This window comes from Hemiscyllium ocellatum, chromosome 15 (assembly GCF_020745735.1).
Source record: "Hemiscyllium ocellatum isolate sHemOce1 chromosome 15, sHemOce1.pat.X.cur, whole genome shotgun sequence".
NCBI classification, from domain to species: Eukaryota; Metazoa; Chordata; class Chondrichthyes; order Orectolobiformes; family Hemiscylliidae; genus Hemiscyllium; species Hemiscyllium ocellatum.
In genome coordinates, this window is record NC_083415.1 from 56,664,131 (window position 1) to 56,691,948 (window position 27,818).

Consider the following 27,818-nt stretch of genomic DNA (forward strand, 5'->3'; position numbering starts at 1 on the left):
CAGCGTGGGTTCGATTCCTGCACCGGCTGACGTTACAATGAAGCATCCTCAATCTCAACCTCTTCCCTCACCTCACCTTCAGATTAGATCCCCACCAGCCGTGTCTCGCTCTCGCTCTCTCTCCCCTCCTCCAGTAAGGGAGCAGCCCTATAGTCTGGTAAGACTATGGTGACTTTACCTTTACACCAAGACGCATTGTGGCAATTTATTAAGGTTCCTGCAACAGCACATTCCAAACCACCACCTTGATGAACAAGTGCAACAAGCACATGGTACCGCCAGCAACTGAGCATGTTCCTCCAAGCCCCACACGGGTCAAAACACTGGGAAGGTCTTCCTCATAGTACAATGGGTGTCCCTGCACCACAACAGCAGCAGCTGGGGAGCAAGACAGCAGCTCACCACCACCTTCAGGAAATCAAGGTTGGACAATTAATTCTGGCCTAGCCATTGAAATCATGATTCATGAGCAAAACAAAGACATCGCTCTCAACACATAATAGTCAAAACACATTCAGCAGATAAATCCTGAGTGACTTTTCACAGTTTATAAAAGACTGTAAAATCTTCAGCCAATACTTGATCATACGCCCACTCACTGAACATTTCTTGGAGACTGGAGAGATCACCAGGTACGCACAATATCCTCTCGTGTCTCAGACTGTCAGAATGACGTGAACGAACCTGCCAGCTGTAACATCGCTAAGTTCTCTTCTGTGGCAACGTAACCCACATTCTCAGACGGATCAATCACAAATTAAACGCGGAGTGGAACTCACCCCTGACTGGGAGGGAGAGCAAACTCACCTGGGATAGCCACACTCAATCACAACTTACTCCACTGACAAGACATCTGACTGGAACAGACAAGAATTACCTGTTGCTGGTGACAACCGCTCAACAGGAAGGGCTGAGGTTTTACCTTGGAGGCAGGAAGTCAAAGTTAGATCATTCCCCAGATCCCTCGGGGGTGGGGTGGAGTAAAATTACTCATTCTTCGGATTTTGAGAAGGTGTCCTCTTAAATCGGCATGGAGGTGAAATTGAAACATGTGGCGCTGGAAAAGCATAGCAGATCAGGCAGCATCCGAGGAGCATGAGAATCAATGTTTTGGGCATTCTTGATGAAGGGCTTACACCCAAAACATCGATTCTCCTGCTCCTCGGATACTGCCTGACCTACTGTGCTTTTTCAGCGCCACACTCTTCAACTCTGATCTCCAACATCTGCAGTCCTCACTTTCTCCATGGAGATAGAATTCCTGACCGATTAGGAGCTCTCAAAAAGCTTGTGGGCCAGAGTCTTTCCAACATGAGAGAAGGATCAGACGGCAGTAGAGGGCAGCCATGGCTTCAAAGTGGAGGCAAAGCTCTCCCCACCTCTGTCAGGCACTCTCTAAGACAGCCGGGGTCAGGACCCCAGCGCTCCAACCATCGCTGGTATTTTCAGACCCAGCTCAGGTCTAAAAGGCCTGATAACTCTGAATGGAGTCCAAACAAACGAGGTTACCACTGGGGCGAGGAAATAGGGAGTAACCACGAAATTAGATTTGAGGAAGGATATCCTGCAGCCAACCGTGGTTGAAACAGAGCCCAAACATTATCTTATAAAGCGATTTTTCTCATCGAATGTGAATCAGAAATATTAAAAGGTTCAGTGAGGGGCAAGTGAGTGGGATGAGATGAGGTTGCTCTTGGGGATAAAGCAGCATTGACACAAATATGATGAGGCAAGTAACTCGTTTTGCAAGAGTCACTGACTCTGAATAGGGGAACAGAGGAGATCAAACCTTGTTGGTCGAGAGGAGGGGAGTAGAAATCAATAAAGAGGGTGAAAGAAAAGGCCTGTCACATTTTGTGGAGAACTGGAAGCTGAGTATGACTGGATGGAGGAAGGAAGGTGACAAAGGCAGAGAAAAGTGAACAGCAACAGGGCAAACGCCTTTCATAGCACGAGGTTCTTATTCACTTCATTCATCAGCTTCTCCCTCATAGGAGAGAAACTACCAGCTTTGGAAAACCAAAACAAACTATCCCTCTCCCCACTTCATGGGGAGCCAATGGCCTAGTGGGATTATCACTAGATTGTTAATCCAGAGACCCAGGGAATGTTCTGGGGACCTGCGTTTGAATCCCGCCACAGCAGATGGTGGGATTTGAATTCAAATTTAAAAATCTGGAATTAAAAGTCTAATGATGACCAGTCAATTGTCAAGAAAAACCCATCTGGTTCACTAATGTCTTTCAGGGAAGGAAACTGCCATCCTTACCCGGTCTAGCCCACATGTGACTCCAGACCCACAGCAATGTGGTTGATTGATTCTTAAATGCTCTCTGGAAAGGTAAAGATAATAAGTTATGGGCGAGATTGGGTTGGGATATCTGGTTGGCATGGACAAGTTAGACTGAAGGGTCTGTTTCTGCGCTGTACATCTCCATGACAAGAAACGGCTAGCGATGGCCTCATCCTGGGAATGAATTTTTAAAAATTCCTTACTAGGTTTATCAGAATACAAATAATCAATGGACCAGAATCAAGGATGAAAGGTGGCAGAAGATGCTCCTTACATGGAGATTGGCCTTACTGAACTTCCCAAGTGATTTTACCACAAATCCTGACATAACCCACCTCACAAACCCACCTCATCATATTCCACCCATTGATGCCATTTCATAGTTAACTGCCAGGTTTTAGTCAAATTTTGGTCAAACAGGCAGGTTGACTCAGATTGGTCAAGATATTGCCCTGAGAAATGAATCAGTGAATGAATGGTATTTGACTTGAGATTTTACCAAGATTTTAAAAAAGACATGAAGAGCAATTTTATTTTTGTTTAAACACACAGAGTGGTTCATGTGTTGAACAAACTTCCAGTGGAAGAGGTGAATGCAGGTACAGTTACAAAGTGTAAAAGACATTTGGATAAGTGCATGACTAAGAAATATTTGGAGGGACATGGGCCAAGTGCAGGTGGGTGAGAATAGTTTAGTTTGGGCTGGCTGGACCAAAGGGTCTGTTTCTCTGCTGTATGACTCTGTACTTTCTTTGTCAGGGCCTTTCCAGACTTTTGTCTCGTCCAGTAACGTACAGAGAGCAGTTTCAGACATGGACAGAAGAAAAAAATTCAGGAAACCTGTTGTATGGTAGAGTAGAGACTGACGCTGGTTACTGGAGACAGACACACACACACACACACACACACACACACACTCAGCAGCCCCAGTTACACTACAGCTGGCCACCGGGATCCAATTTCAGACATTACACAAACATCCATTTCACACCCAGCTGTCAGCATTGCGAAGCCAGCCTCCAGACAAGATGGTGACAATGGCAGTGACTGGGTGGGAAAGAGATTGCAGGAAATATTTGGCAGCTCAATTGCAGGAATAGACCAGCAAGTTCACATTCTCCACACTTCCCCACCTCCCCCCTTCATTCCCAGTCTCCGTGAAGCAACCCAGACATTCAGGCACACATGGCAGCTATTCGGTCCATTCAAGTTGCGCTGGCTCTCTGCAGGACAATCCTGTCAGTCTCACTGCCTTGCTCTATCCCTTTGCCCCTGCAGGTTCATCTCCCATCCCTTTGAAAGCATTCATTTATCAATGCCCATTTCTCATGAGATGTCAGGCAGCAAGTTGATCGACTGTTTAACTGTAGGAGCATCACAACAGAATTACAGCATTATTCTGGTACAGAGGCCATTCAGCCCTTGCTCTCTGATTTCCAGTTGCCTGAATGAACAGAATGATTCAGTCTCCTGTGTTAACCTTGCACATTATTTGAATAAAAACACCCATCCACTGGCCTCGAGAATGCATTGATTGAGTTGTCTCCGGCAAACTTCCAGACCCTAATTACTGTGATGCTGGAAATGCACTTATGATGGTGTTGGAGACCAACTCGTTTTCAAACAGGTTCTCCAATGTCCAGGATTTTTGGTCCTGCTGCATCATCAAATCAACGCCCACCTTTTCAACCCCCTCCAGTCCGGATAGTGTTACTGGGTTCAACTGTTGACAGAGACTGCAAACACTGGGGACTGGATCCATGTGCTTCCTGGAATTAAATCAACAGCCAAAAACGCAGCCCTTTTTTTGGGATCTGTGGCCCTGTGGATTAGTTGGTTAACACTAATGGAGTGGGAGCTATAGGAAGATCCTTGCAGCTGGCCGTATTCCCACAGTGTTGATACACCTCATAAAACAGGCCAAGCATCCTGGGGCCTGTTACCTCTTTTGGAAGCCATCCGCCATACGGACTCCTGTCTTGAGCTGTGGCTCAAATAGTGACCTCACCTCCAAGTCAGGGGGATCGTGAGCTCTTATCCCTGGCTGCCGCTGGGCAAAAATCCTGGAAATCCCTCCCGACACCATGTGGACTGCAGTGTCCCAAGACTGCCCACCTCGTGATTTTATAAACCTCTATCAGGACAACTAGAGGTGGGCACCAGAGGCTGGCCCAGCCAGAGGCACCCACATCCCATGTGAACAACTAAAAGAGCAAGTCCCAACCAGGAGGCTTTACCAATAAATCCAGGCTGACGCTGCCAAACACAGGACTCTGGCCAGTGCCACATGATTCAAGATGGCAGTTTTCAGAAGGGAGGTTAAATCAAGGTCCCTATTTGCTCTCAGTTGTCCATAAAATCAGATCCCACAGCAACCATTTGGAGGAAGGATGTGAAAGTTCTCCTCCATGCTTTTGGCCAAATGTTTATCTCAATTAACATTATTTCAGAGAAAAGCAATCCAACTATTCCAACACCACTGTCTGTGGGAGCTTGCAGCACAGTAGCCAGCTGCTGTGCGTTCACTACACCCTGCATCAGCGATAAACACTTGCAAAAACTGTTAATTGGTTGTAGCGTGCTCTGGAACAGGGAGGGATCACGAAAGGCATAACATAAATGGAAGACTTCCTTTCCACAGGCCTTCTCCACCAACCAGATCGTGAAATCATTCCCAAAGGTTGTTGAAGACTAATCGTGAAATATTGCCAAGAACAGAGAACTGTTAAAGATCAACTTACACAGGGTCCATCATAAAACTGACCACATTCACACAGAAATTCCTCATCACACACCAGCCGGCAGTTGAAACCCACACGGAATGCTGCTGTCAGCGCTACAATTGCCAGCAAGGCTCGAACAAGATGGGGCGCGACATGGGACAAAAAGATACAAATAACAAAACCTGGTTGAGGCCTTGTTGAAGGGTTTCAACAGGGCCCTGACAACAAGAGCTGCCTTGGAGGGTGGGGGTAAAGGCAAGTACTCTTGCAAGATTTAAGAAACAGCTGGAGGACACTTAAAATGCAAGGGCATGGCAGGCTAAGTGCAGGTAAAAGGGGATTAGTGCAGTTTGTTGTTTAGTTGGTTGGCATTGATATGATGGACCTATCGCATTTCCAATGCCCCTCCCCCACGTCCCTCCTCCCTACCTTTTATCTTAGCCTGCTTGGCACACTCTCCTCATTCCTGAAGAAGGGCTCATGCCCGAAACGTCGATTCTCCTGCTCCTTGGATGCTGCCTGACCTGCTGCACTTTTCCAGCAACACATTCCCGGCACCTTCCCCTGCAACCGCAAGAAATGCAAAACTTGCACCTACACCTGCCCCCTTACTTCCCTCCAAGGCCCCAAGGGATCCTTCCATATCCGCCACAAATTCACCTGCACCTCCACACACATCATTTACTGCATCCGCTGCACCAGATGTGGCCTCCCCGATATAGGGGAGACAGGCCGCCTACCTGTGGAACGTTTCAGAGAACACCTCTGAGACACCCGCACAAACTAACCCAACCGCTCCGTGGCTGAACACTTTAACTCCCCTTCCCACTCCGCCAAGGACATGCAGGTCTTTGGCCTCCTCCATTGCCAGACCATAGCAACATGACGTCTGGAGGAAGAGCACCTCATCTTCCGCCTAGGAACCCTCCAACCACAAGGGATGAACTCAGATTCTCCAGTTTCCTCATTTCCCCTCCCCCCACCTTATCTCAGTCCCAACCCTCGGACCCAGCACTGCCTTCTTGACCTGCAATCTTCTTCCTGACCTCTCAACCCCCACCCCCTCTCCGGCCTATCACCCTCACCTTAACCTCCTTCCACCTATTGCATTCCCAACGCCCCTCCTCCAAGTCCCTCCTCCCCACCTTTTATCTTAGCCTGCTTGGCACACCCTCCTCATTCGTGAAGAAGGGCTTATGCCTGAAATGTCAATTCTCCTGCTCCTTTGATGCTGCCTGACCTGCTGCGCTTTTCCAGCAACACATTTTTCAGCTCTGATCTCCAGCATCTGAAGTCCTCACTTTCTCCTCCATAATGGACCAAAGGACCTGTCTCTGTAGCTGTATGACTTTACGACAAAGAAGCATAAAATATATATATATATACATACATACATACACACCAGATTTAAAAAACAGACAAACAGATACACACACACATGCGCAGACAGAAATACACACACGCACATGCAGACAGATATATACACGCACACGCAGACAGATATACACACACATGCACATGCAGACAGATATATACACGCACACAGATATACACACACATGCAGACAGATATATACACGCACACGCAACAGATATACACGCACATGCAGACAGATACACACGCACATGCAGGCAGATATACACACACACATATACACACACACACGCACATGCAGACAGATACACACACACGCGCAGACAGATATACACACACACACACACACACACGCAGACAGATATACACACACACACGCGCAGACAGATATACACACACATACGCGCAGACAGATATACACACACATACACGCAGACAGATACACACACACATACACGCAGACAGATACACACACACATACACGCAGACAGATACACACACACACATACACGCAGACAGATACACACACACACGTACATGCAGACAGATATATACACACACACACAGATATATATATACACACACACACACAGATATATACACACACACACACACACACACAGATATACACACACACACAGACACACACACACACAGATATACACACACAGACAGATATACACACACAGACAGATATACACACACAGACACAGACAGACATACACACACACACACAGACAGACATACACACACACACACACACACACACACACAGACAGACATACACACACACACACACACACACACACACACGGACCCCATGTAAGATGAAACTTGCCAAGAGGGGTTTATGAAGCACTTCGTGCTGATATGTTTAAGGGCAGGCTGAAGGCATATGTGAGGTAGAAAGAGGTGGGGTGGGTGTCAGGAGGAAGCATATGTGACAATGTGAATGCAACCAGAGACCCACTGAACCAAAAGGCTCCATCTGTGAGCTGCTCACACTCCGTAACATAAAAACGCGGCCTGCAAATACATGTCGACCAAACAGCAGTTGCCACGGAACACTTTGCCTCAGGGTAGGGAGGAACAACAAAGAAGTGAGGAAGGAGTTCTGACCGCAGTAAGCACATGTTTCTGCTACCAGGAGGGAGACAGACAGACAGACAGACCAACATAGAGTATTCTCTTCCAAACCAGCAATAGTCTCACATCAGAAGGTTCAGAATGGAACTTGGACTTTTTCAACAGTTATTAAAATCTAATTAGTTTCCAGAAGTAGATTGCTTGTTATTCAAACTCGGCCTCTCACTGTTTTCCCCGTCTGGAGTCAGTTATTTTTCTTGTTAATGTGAACCGAGTCAGGGTTGTTGGATATTTATGTTAAATACAGCAATTACTCCACTTCAAATTATGGGTAATCAGGAAGAGATGATTTGGCATAATTGAGAACTGTGATTAAAATAACTCTCAAGTCTACAGCAATATGGAAAGCTGCTTGGTATTTTGCACACAGCCATTCTGGGGTACTGAAAACGGGGCAGGACATGAGATAAATATTGAAAAACTGCTGAAAATTAAAACAGCTGAAGAGGCCATTGGCACTCTGAATCAACTCTTCTATTCAAGCACCTCAACACCATTTTCCCATTTTATTGCTTATTCCTAGACATACTCGACATAACTCCCAATTGTATTGGTCCCGAAGACTTAGTGTCATAGGGTCACAGAGATGCACAGCACGTAAACAGACCCTTCAGTCCAACTCGTCCTTGCCAACCAAATATCCCATAAATCTAGTCCCATTTGCCAGCACCTGGCCCATATCCCTCTAAACCCTTCCTATTCATATACCCATCCAGATACTTTTAAATGTTGTAATTGTACCAGCCTCGACCACTTCCGCTGGCAGCTCATTACATATACATTCCACCCACTGTGTGAAAAAGTTGCCCCTTAGGTCTCTTTTATATCTTTCCCCTCTCACCCTAAACCTATGCCCTCCAGTTCTGGACTCCCCCACCCCAGGAAAAAGACTTTGTCTATCTACCCTATCCATGCCCCTCATGATTTTATAAACCTCTATAAGGTCACCCCTCAGCCTCTGACGCTCCAGGGAAAACAGCCCCAGCCTATTCAGCCTCTCCCTATAGCTCAAATCCTCCAACCCTGGCAACATCCTTGTAAATCTTTTCTTCAACAGACAATAGTAACCACAGCCCTTCAGAAGAAGCAAACTTCAGATATCTACCATCCTCCAGGAGAACTGCTTTCTGCTCTCACTCCAGAGAAGCCCGGCATTCATTTGAAGGGTATGACCTCTTGCTCTGGACATCCCAGCAGAGAAAAGTTTCACCTTTTCTGCTCGGCTGAACAGTTTTATTTTTGGAGGACACATTGTTTAGGTGAATTTGATTGGAACAAGGTCCCTCACAAGGCAAGAAATATTTCATAGAAACAGACCATTCTGCCAAACTTGATATGAACATAGAAGGTGTGGTTGGTAAATTTTGCAGATGACACCAAAATTGGAGGTGTGGTGGGCAGCGAAGAAGGTTACTTCAGGAGTACAACGGGATCTTGATCAGATGGGCCAATGAGTGGCAGATTGAGTTTAATTAAGATAAATGTGAGGTGATGCATTTGGGAAAGGCGAATCAGAGCTGGTCTTATACACTTAATGGTAAGGTCCTGGGGAGTGTTGCTGAACAAAGAGACCTTGGAGTGCAGGTTCATAGCTCCTTGAACGTGGAGTCAGAGGTAGATAGGATAGTGAAGGCAGCGTTTAGCATGCTTTCCTTTATTGGTCAGAGTATTGAGTAAAAAGTGAGGTCTGCAGATGCTGGAGATCAGAGCTGAAAATGTGTTGCTGGTTAGAGCACAGCAGGTCAGGCAGCATCCAAGGAACAGGAAATTCGACGTTTCGGGCCGGAGCCCTTCATCAGGAAATCCTGATGCAGAGTATTGAGTACAAGAGCTGGGAGGTCATGTTGCAGCCATATAGGACTTTTGGAATATAATGAGTGATTCTGGTCTCCTTCCTATCGGAAAGATGTTGTGAAACTTGAAAGGGTTCAGAAAAGATTTACAAGGATGTTGTCAGGGTTGGAGGGTTTGAGCGATAGGGAGATGCTGAATACGCTGGGGCTATTTTCTCTGGAGCATCGGAGGCTGAGGGGTGACCTTATAAAATCATGAGGGGCATGGATAGAGTAAATAAACAAAAGCCTTTTCCCTGGGGTGGAGGAGTCCATAACTAGAGGGCATAGGTTTAGGGTGAGAGTGGAAAGATATAAAAGGAACCTGGGACAACTTTTTCACGTAGAGGGTGGTGCGTGTGTGGAATGAGCTGCCAGAGGAAGTGGTGGAGACGGGTACAATTACAACAGTTAAAGGATTCTGGATGGGTATATGATTAGGAAAGTAATAGAGTGGTATGGGGGTCGAAAGGTGTTGGAAAAGCACAGCAGGTCAGGCAGCATTCGAGGAGCGGGAGAATCGACATTTCAGGCATAAGCCCTTCATCAGGAATGGGCCAATGGCAAATGGGACCAGTTTAATTTTGGATATCTGGCTGGCATGGACGAGTTGGACCGAAGGGTCTGTTTCCATGTGTACATCTGTATGACTCTAGTCCACATTAGTGTTCATGCTCCAAGCCTGTGTCAGCCTTTTGCCATCTAACCCCCTCAACGTAACTTTCTATTTCCCCTCTCCAAATGTGTTATCTGGCTTTCCCTTCAGTGCATCTCCCTTGTGCCCAGCTTCGATAGAGAGTCCCTCTGTAGCTTCAGTTAAGTGGCCCTAATTGAGACATGATTGAATGCGCAGTCCTCTGCTACAGTGCTGTCATCCTCGGCACTGCTGGGCCGAGGGGAGAAAACAAGACAGGGCTCCCACTGAGCGGCATCATCAAGTGGATCACACTGGAAACCAAATTGGAGATAGCTACCGTGATTAAGGACCAGCCAATGACTGCTCGGGGTCACAGACAGAGTGGCTATGGGATTGGACTGTTGCTGATTAATGCCAGATAGGAGAGGGGAGGGGGGTAATGTTGAAGATCCGGATAAGCCTCAGTGCATCACCCTGCTACATGTAAGTCAATCGCTGAACACTGTCCTTCTCTTTACACCATGTTCAGGCACTGACAAGATCAGCAATGACTGGAGCCACAAATTTCTCCAGAAGTCAAAGTCTCTTTAAAACCAACAACCAATCAAAGCAGGAGAATGCCTAAAACCTGGAAGGTTACCACAAATGACAGACCTGCAAAGTACTTTTGCAGCATCTCTTCTGTCTAAATATTTTGCTGTCAAAGATTGCTTGAAAAATTCCCACCATGAAATACAGCTGAATGTGTTCGGACTCACACTAATTGAGCAAAATTCTAAAAATAGGTTATACGCCCTTATAGTGTAAACAAATACAGCCTTGTAAATGGTGCATATTAACCTAATCTTTCACTTGTCAAACCTTCGGGCATGATATAACCATTTGTAATTCTTCTTGGAAGCATCAGAACCCGCCACCCCCTTACCCAGTTAGTTACACAGCTTGCAAATGAGAGGAAGGAGGCAATTTCAAATCCAAAAGTATTACGGCTTAGGCACACGGGACATGGGAGGGGGTGGGTTGCTGGCAGCACTTAGCTCCTTTCCTTCTGTCACCTCTCTTACACTCTCCCTCTCTCCAACACGACAGTGGGATTTAAGAAGCCAAATTTGCAGACTGCTCTTCCAGAATTGGGTGGATCAGACTGACTGAGCTGGAGCTACGGAAAGATCCTTGAAACACACCGAACATTGATGTCACGTAGCTATCAAGTCCCTTCATTTGCTCTTTAGAATCCAGACTCTATCACACTTTAAATGGGACATCTTGCATGAATTGTTCAAGCAGAAACAAATTCTGTTGACAAGCAAGGTGCAAGCCATTCCAACCTCAAAGAATGTCAGTGTGGTGACGTTTCAGGTGGTTCAGCTGAGGAAGGAACAGAGTACAGTCACTGAACTAGGCAGATTGAACCACAGTCAGGCCTGCTTATTCTCACCTTCCAGGTGAGGACTATGGATAGGTCTTAAACACACTGTGTTAGGATTGGCTCAGACTTAAAGAGAAGAATATTGTGGTCAGTGAAGTTAAAAAATCACACAACACCAGGTTATAGTCCGACAGGGTTAATTGGATGCACTAGATTTTGGAGTGACAATCACCTGATGAAGGAGCGTCACTCCAAAAGCTAGTGCTTCCAATTAAACCTGTTGGACTATAACCTGATGTGTGATGTTTAACACCCCAGTTCAACACCGGCATCTCCAAATCATGGTCAGTGAAGGTGGTTATCTAAATTTTCAAAGAGATCTTGATCAATTGGGTCAATGGGCTGAGGAGTAGCAGATGGGACATTAATTTGAATAAATGCGAGGTGTATAAAAGGACAGGACTTACATAATTAAAAGTAGGGCCATGTGTAGTATTGTTGAGCAGAGAGACCTAGGTATAACATATAGATAGGGTAGTTAAGGTGTTTAGCCAGCTTGCCTTCATTGTTCAGACCTTTTAGCATAGGAGTTAGGATGTCATGCTGAGGTTATACAGAACATTGGTGATACCTCTTCTGGGGTACTATGTGTAGCTCTGGTCACCCTGTTTTAGGAAGGATATTATTAAGCTACAGAGGGTTCAGGAAAGATTTACAATGATGCTGCTGGGAATGGAGGGTTATAAGGAGAGGCTGGACAGGTTGGAACTTTCCTCACTGGAATGTAGGAGGTTGAGGGGTAACTTCATAAAGGTTTATAAAACCTTGAAGGTCATAGATAAGGTGAATGACAGATGTCTTTCCCCTATGGCTGGGATTTTAAGACTGGGGGTATATTTTTAAGACGAGAGGAGAAAGATTTTAAGAAGACATGAGAGGCAATTCTTTTTTTGCACAGAATGGTTTGTGTGAGAAATGAACTTCTGGAGGAACTGATGGATGCAGGTACAGTTAGAACATTTTTAAGACATTTGGATAAGTACATGAATAAGAAATGTTTGGAGGGATGTAGGCCAAGCGTAAGGAGGTGGGACAAGTTGGACCGAAGGGGCTGTACGACCCTATAATTAACGGAAGTACCAACAGGCCAGCTGAAGAACACACAAGTCTGGTCAAAATGTGATCATCATGGAGTTGAAGATTTGCTGAAATTCAGCTCATTGTCCAACCTCACAAATGAACAACCAGCACAGACATTTACAATAAACAGGAGAGAGAGAGAGAGAGAGAGAGAGAGAGAGAGAGAGAGAGAAGGGAAATAAAGGTAATGACTTCCAGATTCTCTCTTCTTTCGGTCTGAATGCCAGGAATGTCAATGCTGAGTTAAGACGGATTTTCAAATCAGGAAGGATGATGGGAAAAGACAGGAAAAGTGGAATTGAGCATTATCAGCTCAGCCACAATCTCAATGGGATAGCCTCCTTCTCAGAATATCCCAGAATCCCTACAGTGTGGAAACAGGCCCTTCAGCCCAACATGTCCACACCATACCTCCGAAGAGTAACCCTATATTTACGTCTGAACAATGCACCTAACCTACACATCCCTGAACACTATGGGCAATTTAGCATGGCCAATTCACCCAACCTGCACATCTTTGGATTGTGAGAGGAAACCCACGCAGACACAGGGAGAACGTGCTAACTCCGCACAGACAGTTGCCTGAGGCTGGAATCGAACCCGGGTCCCTGGAGCAGTGAGGCAGCAGTGCTAACCACTGAACCTCCATACCACCCTACGTCTCCTACATCTTATGGAATGGATGCTTGACTCTCCATTCTTGTTACAAGTGTCTGAGTGGACAACAGGTGCGTGTAGTGAACCCAGAAAACACAATGTTTAATGCAATACTAATCAAGCTCAGATCCCCCACAGAATTGGTGCACACAAAACGGTGCAAAAGTTCAGACTGAATGCAGTGAAATGACACTCGCAGCAGCTGAAACACAATCCCACAGCCTCAATAAAGATCTTTTTGTTACTGGGCCATTGCAACCTCTCTCTCTGAAGGAAGGGACAACTCCTTCCAATTATCTCATTTGTTAGTTCCAGGTCATGACCATAAATTTGAGTCTAGTCTCCTCAGGCGTCCAGTGACTGAGTAAAATCAGACTGTTACAGCAGCAACAGGTCTTTCAGTGGGAAATTTCGACAGGGAACAAAATGCTCAGATACTCTTTACAAAAGACAGCTTCGACATGCACACAACACGCACACATTTCAGGATGACTCCTTTTAATCCTGTCGTCGAGAGGGGTGGGCGTGGGGGCGACATATGTTTGAGAGGAGGTTTACAAGTATCAGGTGTGGCTTGCTTGGCATCATGCCAGTCGCTAAGCCACACGTTTACCATTCTAAGTCCCACACCTGGGCATGAATGCTATTTCCAAAGGTAAGACTCCACCACGATACTGCAATGTCCAAAGTGCTGTCTTTTGGACAATTCATTCAAAAAAAGGACCAATCAGCCCTCACGGCTGGGTGTAATAGATACTTTGGCAGTATTTCGAAGGGAGGTTTTCTGAGCTTTGGAGAAAGTGAGGCCTACGGGAGCTGGAGATCGGAGTCACGAATGGGTCAGGCAGCATCTGAGGAGCAGGAGAATCGACGATTCCTTCGATGAAGGGCTTATGCCCGAAACGTCAATTCTCCCGATTCTCAGATGCTGCCTGACCTGCTGCGCTTTTCCAGCACCACACTTGTCTTCTGAGCTATCCCTAGTACCCTCAGATCAGTATTCTAACCTTACTGTTTGGTGGGAGCTTGCTGGAATAGACAAGCAGGAAGCTGGAAGAACACAGCAAGGTTCGTTTTCAGATGTTTTGTCACCATACAAGGTAACATCTTCAGTGAGCCTCCGGATGAAAATTTGTCTGAAAATGAACCTTCCAGCTCAGTGAGCATCCAAGAACCTCAACCTGAACTACAAATCTTCTCAAAACTTGAGAACACAGCAAGGCAGGCAGCATCAGAAGTCAATATTGTTCTATATTCTATGTTCTATTTTGGATGTAACCCTTCTTCAGGACTCTCTTATGTTCTTCCAGCCTCCTGCTTTAGATTCCAGCATCTGCAGCTTTCTTTTGTCTCTTGTTGTGGCTAAATTGGTTACTGCCTTTCTTATTATGCAACAGTGACCCCACTTCAGAAGTACTGTATTAGCTGTGAGGCACTTTGAGACATCTGGTCATGACAGGTGCTATAGTTATTGCAAAGGTCTTTCTAAATCAATGATAAAAAAAAGCCAGCAGCCATTTCATCGTCAGCAGAGGATTCGACAGGAGAAAGTGAGGATTGCAGATGCTGGAGAGTCGGAGTCAAAAAGAGTGGCACTGGAAAAGCCCAGCAGGTCAGGCAGCATCCAAGGAGCAAGAGAGTCAATGTTTCAGGCATAAGCTCTGCATCAGGAATGTCTACAGAGGATTCTACAGGGCTTCAACAATGGCCAGTCATGTACGGTTCAGGAGTGACCGACTTTCACTTGGAATCCGGTCACCTTGGAGCTCCAGCGACCGAGTGAAAAAACAGAGTGACAATAGCAATGAGGGGTGTGTGTGTGTGTGTGTGTGTGTGTGTGTGTAGAGGTGTGTGTGTGAGAGAGAGAGAGAGAGGGAGAGAGTGAGAGTGAGTGTGAGTGCAAGTCTGTGTGTGTATTGGGGATAGGGGTGGGGGTGGTGGTGGAGCATTCACAGAGGATGAAGCAGGAATCAGACTACTTCACTCAAACTCTCCTCCCAAGGATTTTAACATCTCTATTCCCAACCTAACCATCTGTGCAGCAACCAGACCAGATGCTGGTGGGCCGAAGAGCCTGTTCAGATTCCCCTAGACTGACTAAAGTAACCGGAGAGAGTTTGGATCTATTCACTGTCTGGTTCACACACATCAGGATCATTTTTTTAGATTAGATTAGATTAGATTAGATTACTTACAGTGTGGAAACAGGCCCTTCGGCCCAACAAGTCCACACCGACCCGCCGAAGCGCAACCCACCCATACCCCTACATTTACCCCTTACCTAACACTACGGGCAATTTAGCATGGCCAATTCACCTGACCCGCACATCTTTGAACTATGGGAGGAAACCAGAGCACCCGGAGGAAACCCACGCAGACACGGGAGAACGTGCAAACTCCACACAGTCAGTCGCCTGAGTCGGGAATTGAACCCGGGTCTCAGGCGCTGTGAGGCAGCAGTGCTAACCCCTGTGCCATCGTGCCGCCCACCAGTCACCTTTGTCAGGGGATACACAGCTCAATAATGTGGAACAAATATTTGGCTTGTTGAGACACACAGGAGGAGAGTACGGAGAGAGTCATAGAATTCCAGCAGTGCGGAAAGAGGCCATTTGGCCCGATTATGTCAGCGCAGATCCTCTGAAAAGCATCCCACCCTGCCCTCATAAACTCACATTTAACTTGGCCAATCCACCTGCACATCTAGAGCACTGAGAGGAAACCCATGCAGACACGGGAAGAACGTGCAAACTCCACACAGACAATCACCCGAGGGTGGAATTGAACCTGGGTCCCTGGCGCTGTGAGACAGCAGTGCTAACCACTGTGCCACCATGCTGCCCAGTGTGGTGAAACGTCGAGATGGGAGAATATGCTCTAACAGGACAATGGAGATAAGACAGAAAGTCACAGGGGATAAATCTGTCCAGAACAATCCGACATTTAAACAGTGTGCGGCTAACGTGAACCCATTTGAAATCAAAAGTAAAACGTTACCGAAGACTTCTACTTTTCCCCAAAGAACTTTCTTATTTGAGAGAGAGGAAGACAGGCAGCAGAAACATGGAAAATACCTCACAATATTCCAAAGCACAAAGAGGACAAATACTTTTCTTGGAATAACTCAGGCCTCTTTTTCTCAGCAGTGGGATCCTGGGCCAGAAACAGTGATTACTTTGGACCGCACACTCCAGCTGGCCTTAAATTTCACTGTTTGACAGCAGCTACTGTAACCAAGCCATCTCTCACTTTGACAAGCTGAGGCATTCCATGTGGTGAAGGGGTGAAAAGGAGAGAGATGGACGAAAGAGGATCAAAATTCAGGCAGGTAGCTCTCCCAATCCCCTTGAAACAAACTGACAATCAAATCCACCCCCCCCCTCGCGCCCGTGCTCACCCTCCGTCCCCCAAACTCGGCATTTCCTTTCCTCCTGCTGACTGTTCAAATCGAGGCTCACTGGGAGCCAAAGCTCAGCAACGCGAAGGAAATCCCACTTCAGCGCCAACACCACCCCTTCCTCCCCTGAAACACACACACAGGCACAGGCACACACACACGCACAGGCACAGGCAACACACGTACAACACCACCCCTTCCTCCCCTGAAACACACACACACACACACAGGCAACACCACCCCTTCCTCCCCTGAAACACACACACGTACAGGCACACACACGTACAACACCACCCCTTCCTCCCCTGAAACACACACACGCACAGGCACACACACGTACAACACCACCCCTTCCTCCCCTGAAACACACACACACAGGCAACACACGTACAACACCACCCCTTCCTCCCCTGAAACACACACACGCACAGGCACACACACGTACAACACCACCCCTTCCTCCCCTGAAACACACACACGCACAGGCACACACACGTACAACACCACCCCTTCCTCCCCTGAAACACACACAGGCACACACACACACACGTACAACACCACCCCTTCCTCCCCTGAAACACACACACACGCACACACACACACACAGGCAACACACGTACAACACCACCCCTTCCTCCCCTGAAACACACACAGGCACACACACACACACACACACACACACACACACAGGCAACACACGTACAACACCACCCCTTCCTCCCCTGAAACACACACACACACACACACACGCAACACACGTACAACACCACCCCTTCCTCCCCTGAAACACACACACACACACACACACACAGGCAACACACGCACAACACCACCCCTTCCTCCCCTGAAACACACACACGCACAGGCACAGGCAACACACGCACAACACCACCCCTTCCTCCCCTGAAACACACACACACACAGGCACACACACACTCAGGCAACACACGTACAACACCACCCCTTCCTCCCCTGAAACACACACAGGCACAGGCACACACAGGCAACACACGTACAACACCACCCCTTCCTCCCCTGAAACACACACACGCACAGGCACACACACAGGCAACACACGTACAACACCACCCCTTCCTCCCCTGAAACACACACAGGCACAGGCACACACAGGCAACACACGTACAACACCACCCCTTCCTCCCCTGAAACACACACAGGCACAGGCACACACACGTACAACACCACCCCTTCCTCCCCTGAAACACACACAGGCACAGGCACACACACAGGCAACACACGCACAACACCACCCCTTCCTCCCCTGAAACACACACACGCACAGGCACACACACAGGCAACACACGCACAACACCACCCCTTCCTCCCCTGAAAAACACACACACACAGGCACACACACACTCAGGCAACACACGCACAACACCACCCCTTCCTCCCCTGAAACACACACAGGCACAGGCACAGGCAACACACGTACAACACCACCCCTTCCTCCCCTGAAACACACACACGCACAGGCACACACACAGGCAACACACGTACAACACCACCCCTTCCTCCCCTGAAACACACACAGGCACAGGCACACACAGGCAACACACGTACAACACCACCCCTTCCTCCCCTGAAACACACACAGGCACAGGCACACACAGGCAACACACGTACAACACCACCCCTTCCTCCCCTGAAACACACACAGGCACAGGCACACACAGGCAACACACGTACAACACCACCCCTTCCTCCCCTGAAACACACACACACACAGGCACACACAGGCAACACACGTACAACACCACCCCTTCCTCCCCTGAAACACACACAGGCACAGGCACACACAGGCAACACACGTACAACACCACCCCTTCCTCCCCTGAAACACACACAGGCACAGGCACACACACAGGCAACACACGCACAACACCACCCCTTCCTCCCCTGAAACACACACACGCACAGGCACACACACGTACACAGGCAACACACGCACAACACACACACACACACGTACACAGGCAACACACACACAACACACACACACACACACACACACACACACGTACACAGGCAACACACGCACAACACACACACACACACACGTACACGGGCAACACCTATGTACATGGCAACACACTCACAACACACACATATACACAGGCAACATACACAACACGTACATGTACATAGGCAACACACGCATAACACACGTACACAGGCAACAACACACAACACACACGGGCAACACACACAGTACACATACAGGGGCAACACGCACAACACGTACACGTGCAACATACACACGTACACAGGCAACATGGACAACACACATGTACATGGGCAACCACACGTACAAGGGCAACACACACGGACACGGGGAACATACAAACAACACACACGTACATGGCAACACACGTACACAGGCAACACACACACACAACACATACACGGGCAACACGCGCACAACACACAAATGCATGTATACGGGCAACAAGCGAACAACACACACGTACACGGGTAACATGCACAACACACACACACACACGTACACAGGCAATACATGTACAACACACACACTGACAGGCAACAGATGCACATAGACAACACACACAGACAGTGCATAGGCACATGGACACAGACACAAGGTTGTAATGCAGTCTGGTCTTCAGTGACCAGTTCCTTTATATTTATTAACAGAGTGACATGGGTAGCAGACATTTACTGGCAAATAGACTCTTACAACATGAAATGGTTTGAATTTGATCAGAATATACACTGTTGGGGTTTCACTTTGCCGGTAGTGGTTAGAACCAAAGACTCTCGAGTTACCATGGGCTTGGATAGGGGAGCTGGAATTAATGCTAGTATCTCTGTAATGTTATTGGACTCAGGATGTAGAGCCTGGTCTGAAACACTGGTTCAAATCACAGCTAGAACAGTCAAAAAAAAACTCCCTGCAATAAGAAAATAATGATCAGAAAACCATAACACCACGGTGAAATATCCTCTGGTTTAATCATGTCTATCCAAAGAGGAGATCTGCCGCCCTGGGCTGCCCTACATGTAACTCCCGACCCAGAACAATGTCGCTGATTTTGCACTGCCCTCTCAAAATGGGCAACTAATCACTCAAGGCATATCTGACCAATCAGATGGGTCAGTTAGCTCAGTTGGCTGGGCAGCTGGTTGGTGATGCAGTGAGATGCTGGCAGCACTGGTTTGTTTCCCTGAGGTCACCATGAAGGTCCCATTTTTTTCAATCTCATTCCTTGCCAAATCAAGTAGTGAAAAATGGAATCCCTACAATGTGGAAGCAGGCCGTTCAGCCCATCAAGTCCACACCGACCCTCCAAAGGGAATCCCACCCAGAACTATCCCCCGACTCTACCCCTGTAATCCTACATTTCCCTCGACTAACCCACATAGCCTGCACATCCCTGGACACAATGGCAACTTAGCGTGGCCAATCCACTGAATCTGCACATCTCTGGACACAGGGAGAATGTGCAAATGTCACACAGTCAGTCGCCTGAGGGTAGAATCGAACCCAGGTCCCTGGCACTATGAGGCAGCAGTGCTAACTATTGAGTGACCATGTCATCTACAACAGCAATGCCCACAAAAGATGTAGTTGGCAGGATTTGAGCTGCCACAGGAAACCCCAATGGATTGCCAATCCATCACAGCAATGTATCACACTGTCACTGAAAACCCACCTGGTTCGTTCATGCTCTTCAGGGAATGAAACTGCCCTGCTTACCTGGTCTGGTCCACATGTGACTCCTAACAGTCAATCACATCGCTGTGGGTTTGGAGTCACATGTAGACCAGAGCAGGTAAGCAAAGCAGTTCCCTTCCCTAAAGTGGCTGTTACAGGCTTGGCTTTCATTCATTGACTCTGGGCAATAAATGCTGGCTGTGCCTGTGACACCCACATTGCATGAGCAAATAAAGAACAGAATCTCCCACCTCATACTCCACAGTGCACACTCTTTCCCTCCACCATCCCCACACAACCTTTAACCCTTCTCTCCTTAAACTCCATTGCAATTCCTCTATTTCTGAAAAAAAAGCTTCACAACTTATCTCCGACCAAGTCTTTATTTTATGCCCTTTTGTTTGATGTTGGCTTTGCTCTTCACTCTCATTCTGTCCCTGCTGAAGTCCGCTTGTATGTTCCACTGAAGCCAAAAGGCACAGTCACACAGAAAGTTATTCAAACAAAGCCATCGCTGCAGGGCTGATTTCAGCGAACTTTGACCCAAAGCAATAAGCCAACACTTTGATCCACGGGGAAGACTTTTCTTTTCAGGCAGGGAAAACACAAATCTGCATTTCCTGCAAGACCAAAGACGTCTCTCCCATTTGGAAAATGTTCTATGAATTTCTGTACATATCCAGAGATAGCGAGGAGCATCAATGCCGAAAGGATACCAAGCAAGCCCGCCTGTTGTGTTGTACTGCTTTGACACTGTGCTGTTACCAGCATTGAGTAAAATGAATGCACTGCATTATATGCAGCAGTCAAAGGAGATACAGGGTATTCACACACCAGTCCATAACCTTGGCCAGCCAACATATCACCAATTGAAGATAATTTACTTCATCATAAAGAAACATAGTTGGTAACATTCATGCATGGGAATAGGCTGGAAACTAATCATCAGGGTAAAAGGAAAACAAAACTGATAGGCTTGCTAACTGTCGAACTTGGACCGAAGGGTCTGTTTCCATGCTGTACATCTCTATGACTCTAAAGGCAGAGATTGGTGCTATATCAAGTTATTCAAACTGGGACCTGAGACTCAGATCCTCATCGGTACAGAATCTCATTTGCTGCAGTCAGGGCAAGGCAAGGCTCTCACTGCCAAGTTGATTATGTTATCTACTGGGAAAGTAACATTGTGTTTTGGCCAAAGATCACCATCTGTAACACCATAAGATATAGCAGAAATAGGCCATTCAGCCCATCTACTCTGCCTTTTAATGAGATCATGGCTCATCTCATCATCCACTTTCCAAACTTTTCCCCAAGCCTCAATTCCCGTAGAATCTACCTCGGTCTGGAATATGTTTCATGGTCAAATCTCTACAACCAAAGAATTCTGGAGATTAACTCCCCTCCGAGGAGAAATTCCTTCTCATCTCGGTTTTAAACGTACGACCCCTTACTCTGAGATTATGTCCACTGATGCAAGGCTCTTCCACAATGGGGAAACAACTTCTCCACATCACCTCAGAATTCTGTACACTTCATGAAGGTCACTCCTCATTTTTTAAAATTCCAACGAGTACAGGCCCAACCTACTCAGCCTCTCCTTGTAAGCCAGTCTCTCCATACTCAGATTAGATTACTTACAGTGTGGAAACAGCCCAACAAGTCCACACCGACCTGCCGAAGCGCAACCCACCCATTCCCCTCCATTTACCCCTTTTACCTAACACTACGGGCAATTTAGCATGGCCAATTCACCTGGCCTGCACACCTTTGGACTGTGGGAGGAAACCGGAGCACCTGGAGGAAACCCACGCAGACACGGGGAGAATGTGCAAACTCCACACAGTCAGTTGCCTGAGTCGGGAATTGAACCCAGGTCTCTGGCGCTGTGAGGCAGCAGTGCTAACCACTGTGCCACCGTGCCGCCCACGTGATCTCAGCCAGATCAGCTGAGTGAACCTTCCCTGCACTGCCCCCAACACCAGTATATCTTTCCTCAGACAGACAGCCTGGGAAAAGTTGCCCCAATATCCGTAAAGCGACAATCCAATAAGGACACAAGAGGGAAGGCCCAAAAAAATGTTTATTTTCTCAAGTAAGGTTCTGCTTCCAACTATTTGCAGTCACATAATTACAGCGTTTCTGTTCAATTATCAGGAATAACACACTGGACAGCCAGCCACAGTAACAGTCTTTATAAAGCTGCCTTAGTGTGTTGCTTTTAATCAGTGTCAGACAAAGGAGGATCAATATCTGAGAACCCATTCCCAACAGTGGACATTAGCCAGCTGAAGCTCCCTTTATGCTTGTGTTCAGTTAATAAATCCTGGATTGTGGGTTCTCAAACTAGCTTCAAAGAGTCAAAAGTAACAGTTCAACATGCTCAGCAGTTGAGAAAACACACTTGGATAAGAGTTGGAGTTTGCAGCCTCAAAGTCTCCCCATAGGATCTCAGATACTATTCCAGAGTGGTACCAGCCATTCAGCCCCATCGCCTACACACCAACCCTCCAAAGACCATCCCACCCACATCTAACACCACACCTTGTAACCCTACATTCCCCATGGCTAACCTACACATCCCTCAACACTACGGGCAACTTAGCACAAGCAATTCACCTGACCTGCACATTTTTGGACTGTGAAAGGAAACCGGAGCACCTGGAGGAAACCCACGCAGACACTGGGAGAACGTACAAACTCCACACAGCCAGCTGCCCGAGGGTGGAATTGAACCCAGGTCCTGGCGCTTTGTGCAGTGCTAACCATTGGGTCACTGTGCCACCCTCTTGGAATTCTGTCAGAATCCAAGCTGCCAGTTTAAAGAAGTGACTGCGAGGCTGGTTTTCTGTCAGCTTCTGAACAAACCTTCAAGTGATCAGTAAGGCACTCACATCTTTCTCCAAAAGAAAATGCTTTCTGTTCCTCCTGTGATAGGACACAGACATTCCCTGCTGAAAATGTGTTGCTGGAAAAGCGCAGCAGGTCAGGCAGCATCCAAGGAACAGACATTCCCTGCAGTCTACTCGAATCGTTGCCCTGACAATGTCCTGTCAGGAGGGCCAGTGTTTTCGAATAGCCGTGCTCTGAGCCAAGTTGCTCCAGTCTTGTTAAAACCAGCACCGTGCCAAGAGTTTGGCTCATTGCCCATGCTCACACCCTGATCTCAGAGATAAAACACAGGAGAAGCCCAACCCTGTCCATCAGTCTGAGCCAATTCATCAGCAAAATGACACATATTGACAGTGCTGGCAAGCGTGAGGTAAGGTAGCTCATAGTCCTACCAGAGCGGAGGGCTGCTCTCTCTTTACAGAGTCATGATGAGGAGGTGCCAGAGTTGGACTGGGGTTGACAAAGTCAGAAGTCACACGACACCAGGTTATAGTCCAGCAGGCTAATTTGAAATCACAAGCTTTCGAAGCGCTACTCTTTCACCAGGTGAAATGGTGGTGGTTTAACCTGACGGTCTCAGGAAAGGGGAGAGTCTGAGAAGGAGAGGGAGAGTTTGAAACGAAGGTTTCGTCACAGTAACCTCAGCCGGTGCCAGAATAGAACTCACGCTGCTGACATCCCTCTGCATTGCAGACCAGCCAACTGAGCCACCTAAATGTCTCTATCAAGTGGTGTCATACTCACCAAAGACAAACTCATTGAACAGCAAAAGTCTGATGCAAAAGACAGATTTGAAGGAATGTCCGATAGGGAAGAAAGCAAACAGAGTCGGGGCAGGTTAGGCAGGGAATTCCAGAGCTTAGAACCTTGAAAACAGAGCTTCGGATCTGCACCATTGGAGTGATTAACACTGGAAATGTTCACAAGGAGCACAGGTATTTTGACAGGGTTCTGGGGTTGGAAGAACTTTCAGGGACTGGGAGTGGCAAGACCATGGAAGAGTTTGAAAATAAACAGGAGGCCCATCTGCTAGATTAAGTATCAATTCCTTCTACCATGGCTGCACAGTAAGAGCAGGCATACCATGCACAAGATGCACTGCAGCAACTCAACCACGGCTCCTTTAACAGACCTACTCGAGAATGACATTCACCATCTGTAAGGGCAAGGATAGACAGTACACCATCACCAAATTCCCCTCCCAAATCCCAATCCACCCTCACCTGAACCACCTCTATTCCTTCATCGTCACCAGCAGTAACTTCAATGCAAGGAGTGCAACAGCCCAAGAACGCAGACCAGTAACACCTTCCACAGAACAGCGAGTCAGCAGTTAATTCTAGCCTTGGCAACTGACAGCCACAACTGAAGAAATGTTTGCAAAAGTCACGGAAAAAAAGCCTTTGATCAGCACATGTCAAATCTACATCACCTCTAGGATGCTACGAAGATGCAGCGAGTACGATTTCATGTTCAAAACCTACAGGCTGTAACCTGAGCCTAGGATTGAGATGACACTCGAGAGTTGTGCGATCGGCCCTACTGCTATATAAAGCAATCACCTGAAACTTTTCATCCAGCAGCACATGTGCAGGTATCCATTATCCTATATTTACTCTCTGGTCCTGATTGGAGAAACCCATAGCCCAAAGGAAATTTTTGATTCACTAAACTATTCTTTCTTCCACATTCATTCACATTTCCAATGTCTTCTGTTTTACTTCCCTTAATGTTTTCACATGGTTAGGAAGGAAAGATGGTGGTTATGTAATATCTGCCAGAAACCCAGGGTGCCTGGAAGAACTCTTTACATGCGATCACCTACGTTTCCTTGTCATGTAGTCACTGTTGCAATGGGGGAAGCCCAGGTGCCAATGTATGCATGGCAAGATCCCACAAACACAATGGATAATGTCGAAGTATTATTATTTGGGATGTCGGTTGATGGATTAAAACTAGGGCTATTACTCTCAGCTCCTCTTTAACACTGGCCAATGGATCCACCTGAGGAGGGCGTGTTTTTAAACATCTTTTGGAAAGGACAGTACCTCCGGTAGTGCAGCACTCCCTCAGTACCGGATAATAACCAGGAGAAAACACACGCTCTCAGTAGCTCCAACGTGCATGAATGCTCATTGTGTTGCTTCCACTAGAACAAGGAAGAAGCATGCATCCACTATCAGCTGCACAAGTGGGACCCAAACATACCAACACTTTCACCAAGTTAGGTTCAGCCTATTTTTCAGAAACAAGCAGATGAATGGGCAGACAATTGGGATAAGGTTTTTTTTGCAGATAGAGTCATACAGCATGGAAATAGACCCTTTGACCCAAACAGTCTGTGCCAACCCTAATTCCCAAACTTGTCCCACCTGCTTGTATTCGGCCCATATCCCTCCAAACATGGCCTATTCATGTACTCATCCAAACATCTTTTAAACATTGTTATCGCATCCACTCTCTGCACAAAACAACTGGCCCTCACGTCTTCATAAAATCTTTCTCCTCTTACCTGAAAAATGTGTCCCCGAGACTTGAAATCCCCTACCTTAGCAAAAAGACACCAACCATTCACCTTATCTCCACTTCTAATGATTTTATTAACCTCTATAAAGGTCACCCCTCAGCCTCCCACATTCCAGTGAAAAAGGTCTCAGCCTATCCAACATCATTGTATAACTTATAATTTTACATCCAAACTGATAATGACTAATGACATCAACAACGACTGATGACAAATGATTGTTTTGATCTTGCCCGAATAAATCTTGCCATGTGGATTCTTATGAAAAAAACCTCACGAATTGAATTGAACTGAATTGAATTTATTGTCACATGTACCGAGGCACAGTGAAAAGCTTTGTCTTGCGAGCAATACAGGAAGATCACTGAGTTAAATAGCATAGATAAGCAAATGATAGGTAATCCGCAGCAAAAACAAAAACACAGGTACAGGCAAATGTTAAAAGTTTGAGAGGCCATTCAGTATTCTCACAACAGTAGGGTAGAAACTGTTTAGAAACCGGCTGGTGTGTGTGTTTAGGCTTCTGTACCTTCTCCCCGATGGTCAAGGTTGTAGAAAAAAATTGCCAGGGTGGGATGGATCTTTGAGAATGCTGGTGGTCTTTCCTTGACAGCGGACCTGGGGATTCTAGAGATGGGAGGTTGACCTTTGTGATTGGTGAACCCGGCCCAGACAATCTCTGTAACCGTCTCTGATCTTGAATGGTACAGTTGCCATACCAGGTAGTGATACATCCAGACAGAATGCTCTCGATGGCGCACCTATAAAAGTTGGCAAGGGTATTTGCCGTCATGCCAAATTTCCTCAGCTGCCTGAAGAAGAAGAGACGTTGTTGGACCTTTGCAACCAGTGTGTCCACATGAAGAGTCCAAGAAAGCTTGTTGTGGATGACCACTCGTGCTTTACATAATGGTTTCTTCAGCAACAACTGTCCATTGGAACCACAGTCCATGACTCCTGCTATGAGGGGAGTAACTCATGAGGCAAAGTTGGATAGGCCTAGCCCATTTAGAATTAAGAGGAGATCCTTTTGAGATGTACAGGATCCTGAGTTGACAGGGTGGATATTGAAAGGAGCTGAAAATGTGTTGCTGGAAAAGCGCAGCAGGTCTGGCAGCATCCAAAGAGCAGGAGAATCGACGTTTCGGGCATGAGCCCTTCTTCAGGAATACTGAAGATACTGAAAGGACGTTTCCTCGTGTGGGTGAAACCAGAACACAGTTTTTTTAATAGGTATTTTTATTGGACATTTAACATTTTTTACAAAATTACAAAGGAATACAAACAAAGTATAAACACTAACACACAATTAAATACAAAAAAGAAATAAATAATAATCAAAACATAAAAAAAGAAAAAAACCAACTAACTACTAATCTATCCTACCAACAACCAAAACATAAAATAGGATATCATACATTACTAAAGAAAAATAATATAGTAATTAAATAATTAAGTACATCCTCAAAATGGATTAACATATATAGTTATAATAAACCCCATATTTATATGGGATTCCTCCCCCAGGGACCCCCGGACCAACCAGAACCACTACCACAGCCAGACAAAAGCCCTTGACAACATGACCGAAATATCTGTATCGATATAGTTCAGAAAGGGTTGCCATATTTTATAGAACAATTCAGTTTTTTGGTGCAACATATTTGAGAGGAAGTCAAGGGGGATATATTCCATGATTAACCTGTGCCAGTTGGAAAGTCCTGGAGGGCCCTCAGCTACCCAATTCACTGAGATATTTTTCCTTGCACAGAAAGAGAGAATGAAAAATAGTTTCCTCCCGTGCAGGTGTAGGGAGGGCAGATTTGAAAAGCCCAGGAGAAGAGACACTGGGAACACATTTAATGCAAAGGCAAAGAGGTTTTGTTTTCTTTGTCAGAGGATTGCGAATTAGTGGAATACCTTAGCCCACAGGGAGCAGGGGAGACCACTGAATACTTTCGAAATAAATTGATTCTTGAGAAACAAGATTATTAGGGGCTAGCTGGGCATGTGGGGATAAGCCATGATTTAACTGAAGGATGGAGCAGGCACTAGGAGCTGAACGGTTTCATCCTCCTCCAGATTCATTAGGTTCATGAGGCAGTGCTGGAACAGCAAGTGTTGGCCAGGTATCTGA

General features: G+C 46.7%; 1 protein-coding gene across 2 annotated transcripts in view; it reads right to left on the reverse strand.

Annotated features, from left to right (window-relative positions):
* Positions 1–27,818, reverse strand: part of arhgap46b (Rho GTPase activating protein 46b) — a 212,502-nt gene that overhangs the window by 178,427 nt on the left and 6,257 nt on the right. Inside the window, exon 1 of one of the 2 annotated variants that reach the window (XM_060836504.1) lies at positions 16,569–16,594. The exons of the other annotated variant lie outside the window; for it this stretch is intronic. Coding sequence (XP_060692487.1) covers positions 16,569–16,591 — 23 coding nt within the window. The 5' untranslated portion in view covers positions 16,592–16,594. Of the gene's footprint in view, positions 1–16,568; positions 16,595–27,818 lie in introns of those variants that run through there. 2 annotated transcript variants of the gene reach the window in all.